At 38.5% G+C, this 12,599-nt stretch overlaps 1 protein-coding gene across 7 annotated transcripts in view; it reads right to left on the bottom strand.

The window, feature by feature from the left end:
• LOC103117547 (epidermal growth factor receptor kinase substrate 8) overlaps positions 1–12,599 on the bottom strand; it is a 133,630-nt gene that overhangs the window by 57,835 nt on the left and 63,196 nt on the right. For 4 of the 7 annotated variants that reach the window (XM_060183888.1, XM_060183891.1, XM_060183894.1 and 1 more), the window contains exon 2: positions 2,569–2,648. In XM_060183888.1, coding sequence (XP_060039871.1) covers positions 2,569–2,627 — 59 coding nt within the window. In that variant the 5' untranslated portion in view covers positions 2,628–2,648. Of the gene's footprint in view, positions 1–2,568; positions 2,649–11,307; positions 11,398–12,599 lie in introns of all 7 variants that reach the window. The other 3 variants (XM_060183889.1, XM_060183892.1, XM_060183893.1) reach the window with 2 other exon arrangements.

The raw sequence follows: 12,599 nt of genomic DNA, 5'->3' as shown, positions 1-12,599 counted from the left end.
AGCCCTAATCGGGGAGTCCTGAGATTCCCAAACAGACATGATGGGCCTAGGCCTCGAATAAATCCCTCTCTCTATTGTTACTGTTCATTCCTAGCAGGATCAACACAATAGACCCCTTTGTGGACCCCCCCCCCATAGGACCCTGCCCTCAACTTGGATCAACAACAGTAGAGAATGTTCCATCCTCTGAAGGGAGAATGGACGACATACTCTATGCTACACCTGAGGAAGATGGGTCGATATTGGGGTAGCTTTGAATGTTCCTACTCATGACCACAGAATGTGAGCTCAGATCTGCAGGGATGTAGAGGTCACATAGGCTTCTAAGCTGAATATGGGCCCCAGATCACATCAAATCGATGGAGTTTACAGTCAACAATATTTATACTCCTTTCCCATATTAGGAAGCTACTCTCTTCCCTGGTCCAGCTTTCTGGTCCTTTTTCCAGCCATGACATAATCTTCCCAGACAGTAACTTCGATCCACCTGCATATCAGATTTCAGGCTCAGGCAAAAACCAAACCAAAACAAACAAACAAAAAAACTAGTATATCCACAAGCCCTTTGGAATATAACTAAAATATGCCTACTACCTCTCTACAAAATGGAGGACCCCCAACTCTTCATCTGCACTATTCCAGCCTTTAGGTTCAAGATTGGTCAACAATTTGTTTGACTTTGTATGTTAACTCTATTTTTAATCACCAGGTTTCAGATGCTAGCATGATGCCGACCAGACTTCTCTGGACAGACAACCCCACCAATATGTCCTGGAGCTCCGCTTCCCCAGAACCCTTCCCCACTAGGGAAAGAGAGAGAGACAGGCTGGGAGTATGGACCTACCTGTCAACGCCCATGTTCAGCAGGGAAGCAGTTATAGAAGCCAGACCTTCCACCTTCTGCATCCCACAATGACCTTGGGTCCATACTCCCAGCAGGGAGGGGATAGGATACAGAGTTCTAGTGATGGGAATTACATGGAGTTGTACCCCTCTTATCCTATGTTTTAGTCAATGTTTCCTTTTTATAAATAAAAAAATTTAAAAAGTTGACACAGCAAAAACAAATAAATAAAAGAACATCTGTGAAAAAAAAAAAAAAGAAAAAGTGGCTCAGCAATTGGCAAGTAGGATGTCAAGGTGTGAGACTCCAGGCTCTCCAGGCTCTATCCCTGGGTGCCAAATATGCAAGAGCAGAACTCTTGGTTACACTCACACACTCTCTCTGCCTCATGCTCACGCGCGCACGCGCACGCACACACACACACACACACACACACACACACACTCTCTCTCTCTCTCTCTCTCTCCCTCTCTATCTCTCTGAAGACTTAAAAATTCACCTAGACTGAAACTTAGAAGACATTAAGCAAAATGAAAAATGAAATAAAGTTCTGAGCCATAACTAATAGTAAATAGTCAATAATTCAGGCAAAAATGAAAAATCCCATTTTTACAAATAATTAAAAGCAAAATAACACTTAAACATTAAATGTGATCAAGCTTTACAATACATCTAGCCTCCTGTTAACAGATATGAACATATTATTTAAATTAGTTTTTAAAACTTATTCATTAACATTTGTAATATCTAAAATCAGAAAGACATAGGAACAATCAAGTGATGAAAAAATTATGTAGCAAGAGTTACAAGACAATACTGTATCTGGGTTAAACCAGTAGAACTAACAGAGATCAGAAGATTCATCAGGAAGACCCTAAACGATGGAAAGAAGCTCTGCATACAGGTAAATAGTTAAAGAGAGAGAGACTCAGCCAGCACTCATTTTTAAGACTAACATGGGAGGGAAAGATCACCAGATAGGATGCACCTGCAACAGATACACAGCTAGAGAAAGATGGCAAAGAGAAGTCTTAAGAACTAAGTTTGTATTTTCTAGATACTATAAGTATTTTTATACACAAATAATAAGACACACACAATTTTAAGAAAATAATTCAGGAACTGATGGCAAAAAGTACTACAAGAATTCAGATCAGAGATGAAGAAAAAATAATGTTTTTTATGAAAAGAGGAATGGTGTTAGTGAAGCAAAAAAGTGAAGCCCGACTCTTTACAACATGAATAACCTGATTCTGAAAAATAATGGAGGTCTATATGCCCTAAGAGCCAGTACAGGAGAACAAAAATAATTTACTTTATACTAGGCAGTGGCTTCATCAGGGTGCTGACTTCAACTTAGACTTGGAGCAAAAGGAATTACCTCTTGGTTTGTCTGATTTCTCCCACCTACACAATGATCAGGTGTCTTTAATACATTTATCCAGAGAAACTGAACGTTCTGAGGTAAGTCCATATTCAGTAATGGAAAACAATAATATATGTAATGCCAGAACAGTGTTTTTTATTAGATCAATCCACTGGCTTATCATCCCATCACCTTTTTTCTTATCAGATACAGTAACTTTCTAGTGATACCATATTTTAGTATTACAAAGAAAATATAAATGAATGACATTCATATGAAACAAATTTTCAATTACAATACAAATATAATTAAAATATTAAATCCAAGGAGGGATATAAATATAAACCTTCCAACTTACTTCATTTGAGAGGGATAAATTCCAAAACCACTGGGATGATTAGAAACGTGACCATTCATTGTGACTTACACTCCTGTGTTCTGGGAAAAAAAAAAAAAAGGTACATTGATTGAAGGCAATAAAAGGATCAAGATAGCTCACACCTCAGTTTCAAGTGGTGTGTTATTCATTCAACAAACACCTGTCATTGCCAGGAATGAGGCTGGAAATAGAAAGGTAAAGGGCTCCACCCTCAAAGAGCTTAGGCAACTGAAGTACAGAGGAGCATAGAAAGACTAATTTGTTAGGGTCCATGATTGCTCAACAATTTGTTTGGCTTCGTATGTTAACTGTCTTTTCAGCCACCAGGTTCCAGATGCCATCAGGATGCCGGCCAGGCTTCCCTGGACTGAAGACCCCACCAATGTGTCCTGGAGCTCCGCTTCCCCAGAGACCCACCCTACTAGGGAGAGAGAGAGGCAGACTGGGAGTATGGACTGACCAGTCAACGTTCATGTTCAGTGGGGAAGCAATTACAGAAGCCAGACCTTCCATCTTCTGCAACTCACAATGACCCTGGGTCCATGCTCCCAGAGGGATAGAGAATGGGAAAGCTATCAGGGGAGGGGATGGGATATGGAGATTGGGTGGTGGGAATTGTGTGGAGTTGTACCCCTCCTACCCTATGGTTTTGTTGATTAATCCTTTCTTAAATAAAAAAAATTTTAAAAAAAGAAAGACTAATTTGGCATATATGGTTAATATATAAAAATGGAGGGCCTGGGTGGGGGCACATCTGGTTAAGCACACATATCACCATGAGCAAGGGCTGGGGTTTGACTTGCACACTCCCCCAACCCCCATCCCTGCCTACAGGGGGGAATCTTCAAGAGCAGTGAAGCAGGTCTGCAGGTGTCTCTCGTTCTCCCTCTCTATGCTACTCTCCCCTCTCAACTCGTCTTGCATACAAAATATGGAAATAAAAGAGAAAAACTGGCCCTAGGAGCAGTGGATTTGCAGTGCTGGCACTAAGCCCCTGAGATATGCCTGGTGGAATATTTAAAAATTACCAGCGAATACATGAGTGAGAAAAACCCAAATTACAGTTAGGAATTCTCTTTGTTAACAGAATTATAAACAATTTTTTTTCAGTCTCAGTATTACTTTACTGAATGATGACTTACAGGATTGCTGTCACAAGGATCTATTTTCACATTCCCCCCAGGTAGGGGTCGTACATCTCAAGTTCCAGTAATTTATCTTCTTGTTCCACCACAGGTGGGCAGAATTCTACATTATGCCCAAACTCATGGTCAAGTGTCAGGCTTTATAAAATATAAGCTCATCAAGTTAAAACACTCGAGAGACACAAAACAGTACACGCTTGAAAAAAGAGGACAAATGGGGTGGGGAATATTTGTGGCCCTATTACTCAGAAACAACCATCTAACAGTCCTGTCCTATTTATTTCACAAAATCTTTTCCCCCTATATTTGGTTTTCTAAGATCCTTCTACCCTTTCCTTCCTTCTTTCATTATAAGCACATTTGACAACACCTGACAAACACATTTGGGTAATCTCATTTGCAAAGGGCTTATTTACACATTACTTGTGATTTTCATGAGAAAACAACTTTTCAGAAACTGCTTTTCATCTGTTTCACACACTTATTTTAAAGGAATATTTGGAAAACTTCCTTACTGCCAAACCCAAGGCCCTTCCCTTCTCTCTTCTTTTAGACAAAACTATTTTTTTATTGTTGTTTTTATTGATGTCGTCGTTGTTAGGACAGAGATAAATGGAGAGAAGAGGGGAAGACAGAGAGAGGGAGAGAAAGACAGACACCTGCAGACCTGCTTCACTGCCTGTGAAGCAATTCCCCTGCAGGTGGGGAGACGGGGGCTTGAACCGGGGGCTTGAACCTTGTGCTTTGCACCACCTGTGCTTAACCTGCTGTGCTACTGCCCGACTCCCTAGACAAAACTTCTACACCTAATTTATAATCTATTTACTTGCAGATACTGAATCCTCCTTGGGTTCTGTGGCTCTAAACTAGAAGATGGATACAACTTTATCTTTTTCTGATTCTTATGTTTGTTTTTTTATCCATTACACTACTGTATCTTACCAATCAAAGACTCAGAAGTAGGCAGCCCATACTTATTTATACTAGAGAAAGGCATGGAGGGCCAAGTTTACTATAACTAACTGGGTTAGTATTATATACCCAGTACTGATTCTGCCATGCTCAACAAAGCAGTTTTGGTTGCAGTTCTGGGACCAACAGATAATGTGGGAAACAGTTTGAGAATCAATACAATATTTTAAATTGCATGGTCCGGGAGGTGGCGCAGTGATAAAGCTTTGGACTCTTAAGCATGAGGTCCTGAGTTCGATCCCCGGCAGCACATGTGCCAGAGTGACGCCTGGTTCTTTCTCTCTCCACCTATCTTTCTCATTAATAAGTAAATAAAATATTTTAAATTGCTACTATTATAAAGGGTAAATTCAGGATGTTAATAGTTGAGGGGAACTGAATCCGCACTTTAAGTACAGATAAGGCATACATAAAGAAATGCTATTCAAACCTCCTCACTTAAATTATTTCTCTCTTATTTCAAATTCTGCTTAATCACATCTTCAGGGAGTCTTAACAGAACTCCCTGAAGAGATAGCATCTAGCTATCAGACACTCAGCACTATAAACAGTTTTTTTCAAAGTACCACAATTATAATTAATTTGTTTAAATTCCTGACTTCACTAGACTATAGGCTTCAGAAAGGCAGAATCATTTTGCTTGATGACTGCTATTTAATCAAGCAATAAAAAGAGTACTAGTCAGGGAAAAAATGCCCATTTCTATACAGTAGTACTACAGGAAGGCAATGGAGTCTCAACTTTACTATTCCCTTTCTCCCTTTGTCTCTCTCACTGAGAGAGTAAGAGACAGTAAAAGACGGGAGAGATTCCAGATCAATTCCTCACACTTGCTGAAAGTGTGAACCTCATTATGTGACTAATCACACAGCCACAGTAGAACTCTGCAGGCACACAGAGCCCCAGAAAAACCCTGGTGGTAAAAATAAATAATACGTGATAAAAGGAAAATATTGATCTCAAGTCTAGATAAGCACTGAATTTACACAAGTATATTACAATGCTATTCGGTTGATGTTACTATTTGTTTTGCTTCTATATTATTTAGATATGATCAAGGATGTACAAGTAAACCAAGTCTCTGGGGGGAACAAATAAATCCCTCGTTTGTAGGGCTTGTTGACTTCCACCACATAAAAATTCCTATTTCAAACTTTCTTTTTTTATATTTCTTTTATTTATTTATTCCCTTGTGTTGCCCTTGTTGTTTTATTGTTGTAGTTATTATTGTTGTCGTCATTGTTGGATAGAACAGAAGAGAAATGGAGAAAGGAGGGGAAGACAGAGAAGCGGAGAGAAAGGCAGACACCTGCAGACCTGCTTCACCGCCTGTGAAGGGACTGCCCTGCAGGTGGGGAGCCAGGGCTCTAACTGGAATCTTTGCTCTGGTTGGTACAATTTGTGCCACATGTGCTTCTTAACCCACTGTGCTACAGCCCAACTCCCATTTCAAACTTTCAGTGACTCAGTAGCAGCATATGAAGTCCCTAGCACTTCACATTTGTCTTTCCTTTTTTTAACATTTTAAAAATATTGTTTTTGGGAGTCGGGCGGTAGCACAGCGGGTTAAGTGCACATGGCGCAAAGTGCAAGGACCGGCTTAAGGATCCTGGTTCAATCCCCCAGCTCCCCATCTGCAGGGGAGTCGCTTCACATGTGGTGAAGCAAGTCTGCAGGTGTCTATCTTTCTCTCCCCGTCTTCCCCTCCTCTCTCAGCTTTTCTCTGTCCTAGCCAACAATGATATCATCAATAGCAACAACAATAATAACTACAACAATAAAACAACAAGGGCAACAAAAGGGAAGAAATAAATTTTAAAAATATTGTATTTATTTTTACTTATTGTATAGATAAATAGAGGAGGAAAGGGGACAAAGGGAGAGAGCACTGTTTCACTGCTCATAAAACATCCCCCTTGTAGTTGGGGACAGGGGGCTTGAACCCAGGTCCTTGCATGTGCTAACATGCGTGCCACCACCTGGCCTCCTTCAGTCATCCTGAATAAGCCTACAGGACAGAGATAGAACACATTACTGCTACAGTCTATAATTTGGACCAGGACAGGCCTTGTAATTATAGATCTAGAGCTAATGGTTAGGATACATGTCTTCAAAGTAGAAGTCTGGAACTAAACCTATTTTGGTACTAACAAACTTAGTGAAGTTAATTAAACCTCTGTTTCAAATTTATGATTAATAAAAAGGTAAAAACTAGTAAAATGATGGTCCCCAAGGCTACTGAAACATCAAATGTAAGAGATATGACATTTCTCCAAGAGTTTAGCTTCAAGGAGCAAACAAGCTGACTTTAGTCTCTAAGTCAACCCCCAGGATTTGTACTGATTGTGATCTGCTTTGTATTTTAAAATCATGCAGCTGTTTTTAATGAAAACTGATAGCCTCAGCATCTCCCTTTTTTACATTTAATTCTTCATGACAGTTAAATAAATGTGTGGTTTGTGTTTTTTTAAGTGATCTGTCAGTGTAAAAAAAGAACATTAGAAAAGGGAATAGAAAAATGTTGATGTGCTAAAATGAATCTTATTGGAGCACGTTTTCTCCTTTGAAAATCACAGTTCCACTTGTCACAGATGCTCATAGAATAACATGGAAGGTTTCAAAGACTTAAATATAGAAGTTCAGTGCAAGTCTTACAAGGGAAACAGCTACAATTGTTTTTAAGTTTTAAAAGGGTATATTCAATTTAAACCTTTATAGAATTAACTTTAAATCTTAAAAAAAAATGCTTTCTTTATCACTTTATATTTAAAATGTACAGATGGTGGCCAGGAAATGGCTCACATGGTAAAGCAAGCTCCTTGTCATGCCAAAACCCTAGGTTCAAGCCCTAGCAACACAAAGGAGCACCAAGAAGGCACTGAGGGAGCTCTGTGGGAGGTAGAGTGGTGCTGTGGTGTCCTCCTTTCCCTTCCCCTCTTAACCAGAGCACTGCTCATCTCTGGCTTATGGTGGTGCAGAGGATTGAACCTGGGATTCTAGAGCCACAGGCATGAGAATTTCTTTACCTAACCATTATGACGAATACCCCCAACCCATCTCCTATCTCCTGTATCTTTATAACTCCTTTCTCTCCACCCTCTCACAAGGAAAAATAAGAAAAATCTGGGCTCAAGAGGTCACTCAGTGTTATCACACATATGCAAGACCCTCAGCTCATTCTCTGGCATTACACACACATCTAGTTATAGCTATTAAATTACATAGTTCTTCTAAAAGCATATATTAAAGCCAACAAACTAGTTTCAAAAAGACTTGAAATAAGAGCATCAATGTCCTTATGAAAATACTTTTAATTCATCAGCTACTACAGCCTTCTTATTCTAAACCAAAAAACCACAACATTTGAAAATTACAATATAGAATCTAAGTTAAAATTACATATATAGTATCTAAGTTAAACAGTAAAAATGACTTAAGGTTAAAGCTGTCAATTAAAAATATTATAAAAGTAAAGCAGCAGGTTAAATTTGTATGGGGGTGAGTGACACACCCAACTGAGTACACACATTACAGTGTACAAAGACCTAGGTTCAAGCCCCCCATCCCCATGAGCAGGGGGGAAGCTTCATGAGTGAAGCAGTGCTGCAGTTATCTCTATCTCTATCTTCTCCTCCTCTATCAATTTCTCTCTGCTCTATTTTTAAAAAAATGAAGAGAAGGAAGTATAGGAGGAGAAGTGGGAGGAGGAAGAAGAGGTAAGAGAGAAAAAAAATGGTGGCTGAGAGCAATGGAGCCTCAGCAGTGGTTCTGGTGGGGGAAAAATTGTATATGGAAGGTTTTAAGATCCCTAAATATAAATAAAAGTTTATATTCCCGTATTTTGATTCATCTTACATTTGATTATCCTTTTTCAAACTTGTTAATGAAGAAGTAGTCCTGACTCCATGGGTTATCTGTCTGAGTTTGATTAAGTATCATGGATTATGTATACTTTGATTTCAATTTCATCAACTGCATGTTTTCTGGTGTAAGTGATAACCATTATGGAGACAGTAATAATGTTGTTTGAGTTTATAAATAAAAGACCACTGACAATTTTTACCAATAGTTTATGATATTGTCTAACTATGATTTTGTTCAAATGACATATTAAAAAATCTGCCTAAAAATTTCTGAACACTGGTGGTGGTACACCTGGTTGAGTGCACACAGTGCAATTTTCAAGGACATAAGTTCAAGCATCTAGTACCCATCTTCAGGGGGAAGCTTTATAAGTGGTGAAATAGTGCTTCAAGTATCTATTTTATCTCTCCCTCTCAATCTGCATTCCCATCTCAGTCTACCTCTGTTCTGTCAAATTAACTAAAAGTATATTTTAAAAATCCTAAACATTTACATATTCTGTCTTCTAAATTTTCTTTATTACTTTATTTTATTGCTACCAATACTGGACTCAGTGTCAACACTACCAATCCACTATTCCCAGCATCTATTTTCTCCTTTCCCTTCTTTTTTACTAGATAGGACAGAGAAATTGAGAAAGGAAGTTCATGAAGCTTCTCCCAGCAAGGGCTCATACTCTGTCCCTGCACATGGTCAAGTGTGTGCTCAACTATGCACTTACTACCTGGCCTCCTATAGCAACCATTTCTCAATCCCTCTTACAAAGACAGTTAGTAGAGATGTCTTCAACTATTTGTCTAGGTCATTTAGTTTAATTTATTAGTTTTGTGTCATTAGTACTGCCATAGAAGTTGTATATAAACTTGGAAAAATGGTGAGAACATGACACCATTGTAACTACAATAGCAATATTGGTAACAAAAACAGTGGCTAACACATGTGAAGGTATCACAATCACTTCTAGGTCCTAAGGCAACACAGTATTGTCTCAAAGCCAGTATTAGTGTCGTAGGAGTAATTTTAAGTCTTTTTAAATACACTTCTTTTCAATTAAAAAAATTGTGACATTTTATTTACTTGATAGGTACAGAAATTGAGAGGGTAGGGGAAGTCTTTAAATCAACATATAGCAATAAAGTTATTGCTTTGGTTTACTTTTTGTAATTAGTGAGAAACTGGTTTATAAGTTAAAACATAATTTAGGGAAAAATCTATATTCAATTGAGTATCACTGATGGTAGGGCACATGCTTTACATATATGAGACCCAGTGTCCCAACCCTGGCATAAACAATGTATGTGTGTATGTAAGTATGCTCACTGAGGTAGGTGAAAAAATATTCACACTAGCATTTGACAGAAAGGTATAAGATTGAAAAGAAATACAGAAACCCTATTACTCTATGGATTTTACCATGATTCTTTTTTTTTATGTTTCACTTTTTTATTAAACTTTTTTTAAACTCTTTTTTATTGTTTTTATTTATTTTCCCTTTTGTTACCCTTGTTGTTTTTATTGTTACTGTTGTTATTGATGTTGTCGTTGTTGGGTAGGACAGAGAGAAATGGAGAGAGGAGGGGAAGACAGAGAGGGGGAGAGAAAGACAGACCTGCTTCATCGCTTGTGAAGGGACTCCCCTGCAGGAACACTGATCAGCTCTGGTTTATGGTGCTGCAGGAGATTACTGTGATTCTTGTTGTCACCATAACATCATTAATGACCTTGCTTTGATATTAGACATGGTAAATGACTACTATCTACATTTAAGAAAATTACTAATACTGTACTCATTTGTGAAAACTACTCTAATTCCAAAAAGAACACTCCTGTTGCTGGACCATTTATCTTGAACCATGGATTATACCAACTTTTTTTGCTTTAAATCCATAGGTTGCTTAATCTTAGCACTAACTTTTGAAGGAAATAATGTGTTCCTTTATCATTTATAAATTAAGAAACTGAACAGAGAATATGCCATGTGGTATTTTTAAAGTTAGCTGTACTGCAAATGAGTGGACACTAATAGCCTGTGTCTTAGATCAGACATAGTCACTGGGAGAGCACAAAGGGACAAAAAGCACATTCAGTGAGCTCCACACCTCCTTACAAACCTTGTCTCACTCCATCTTTAGAACAACCTTTTGAGGGAATTATTAGTTCTGTTTCATAGATATAATAAAAGCCTCAAATAATTTAAATCCTTTGCTTCAGTAGTAACACAAGAAGCCAGAATATGAACCAGTATACAAAATCTGACCTAACTGACATAAACATTTTTAGAATCAAAAAAGGTATTATCACTAGTTACACACTGCACACTCTTCACTTTGAAGGTTTCAAGGATAATATCTTTAGCAATAAAATAAGTTAACAAAAAATGTCCTCGGAAGGGACAATTAATTTACAGAGGATAGTACAATGGTGAGGTTGTTTGATGCACTGTCTCGGGGGCTGGGTGGCTGCACACCCAGCTGAGAGCATGTGATTATACTCAAGGGCCCTGGCTTGAGATCCCACTCCCAACCTACAGGAGGGAGACTTCATGAGTGGTAAAGCAGATCTGCAGTTATCTATCTTTCTCCTTTTCTATCTTTCCCTTACCCTCTCAATCTGTCCTGCCAAATAAAAGAGAGAAGAAAAAAAAGGGGGGAAGGTGGTGGTGCAGCAGGTTAAGTGCACATGGCACAAAGCACAAGGATAGGCACAAGGTTCCTGGTTCATGCCTCCAGCTCCTTACCTGCAGGGAAGTTGCTTCACAGGATGTGAAACAGGTCTGCAGGTGTCTTTCTCTCCCCATCTTCCCTTCGTCTCTCGATTTCTCTCTGTCCTATCCAATAACAACAATGGCAACAAAGTGGAAAAAATGGCCTCCAGGAGCAGTGGAATCCATAGAGCAGGCACCAAGCACCAGGGACAACCATGAAGGCAAAAAAAAAAAGGAAATAAAATGGCCATTAGAAACAGTGGTTTCTTAGTGCCAGCACCAAGTCCCAGCAATAACCCTATGACGAGGAAAACAAACTATTCATATATATATATATATATATATATATATATATATATATATATATATATATATCCTTTTCTACTGAAGAATTTTCAAAAAAATGTGATCAAGCTTTAAAGCCTTACATTTTAAAAACTACTTTTAACTATGATCTTGAAAATGTATGTTGAGCTGAATCTATCTTTGAATATTTTAATTTCACACTGAGTAAATATCTAAATATTAATTTGTACTGCATTCTTGGATTAATTTTCATCATAGATTAGTTTCTAACTAGAAAAGTAGGTCTTTTGATTGCTTAATTCTCATATAAAGAGCACAAAATACCCATAAATTTATCTGTACACTTAAATTTCTTCGATTATCATTAAACATTAAATAGGGGAAGGAGACAAAGTAAGCCTCTAATTTAGATGTACTCTTTTTTTTAACTTTTTAAATTTCTTTTTGTATTTATTGGATAGAGACAGCCAGAAATCGAGAGGGAAGGGGAAGATAGGGAGAGAGACAGACACCTGCAGCACTGCTTCACCATTTGCAAAGCCTTCCCCCTGCAGGTGGGGACTGGGGGCTCGAACCTGGGTCCTTATGTATTGTAACAAGTGCACTTAACCAACTGCGCCACCAACTGGCCCCCTTAGATGTACTCTTTTTAAAATTTTTTTATATTTATTTTCCCTTTTGTTGCCCGTGTTGTTTTATTGTTGTTATTGATGTCATTATTGTTGAACAGGACAGAGAGAAATGGAGAGAGGAGGGGAAGAGAGAGGGAGAGAAAGATAGACACCTGCAGACCTGCTTCGCTGCCTGTGAAGTGACTCTGCTGCAGGTGGGAAGCAGGGGGCTTGAACCAGGATCCTTACGCTGGTCCTTGCACTTTGTGTTACCTGCTGTGCTATACTGCCCAACTCCCTAGATGTACTCTTAATTCTTCAAACAAAATGTGAAATAATGAAATTAGGTCAAAGAAGAAATTTGCCCACTGCAGGTAGGAAGTGGAGGCTTGAATCTGGGTCCTAGTG

This window comes from Erinaceus europaeus, unplaced genomic scaffold (genome assembly GCF_950295315.1).
Source record: "Erinaceus europaeus unplaced genomic scaffold, mEriEur2.1 scaffold_276, whole genome shotgun sequence".
Classification (NCBI taxonomy): Eukaryota; Metazoa; Chordata; class Mammalia; order Eulipotyphla; family Erinaceidae; genus Erinaceus; species Erinaceus europaeus.
This window is presented reverse-complemented; position numbering and strand designations above follow the sequence as displayed.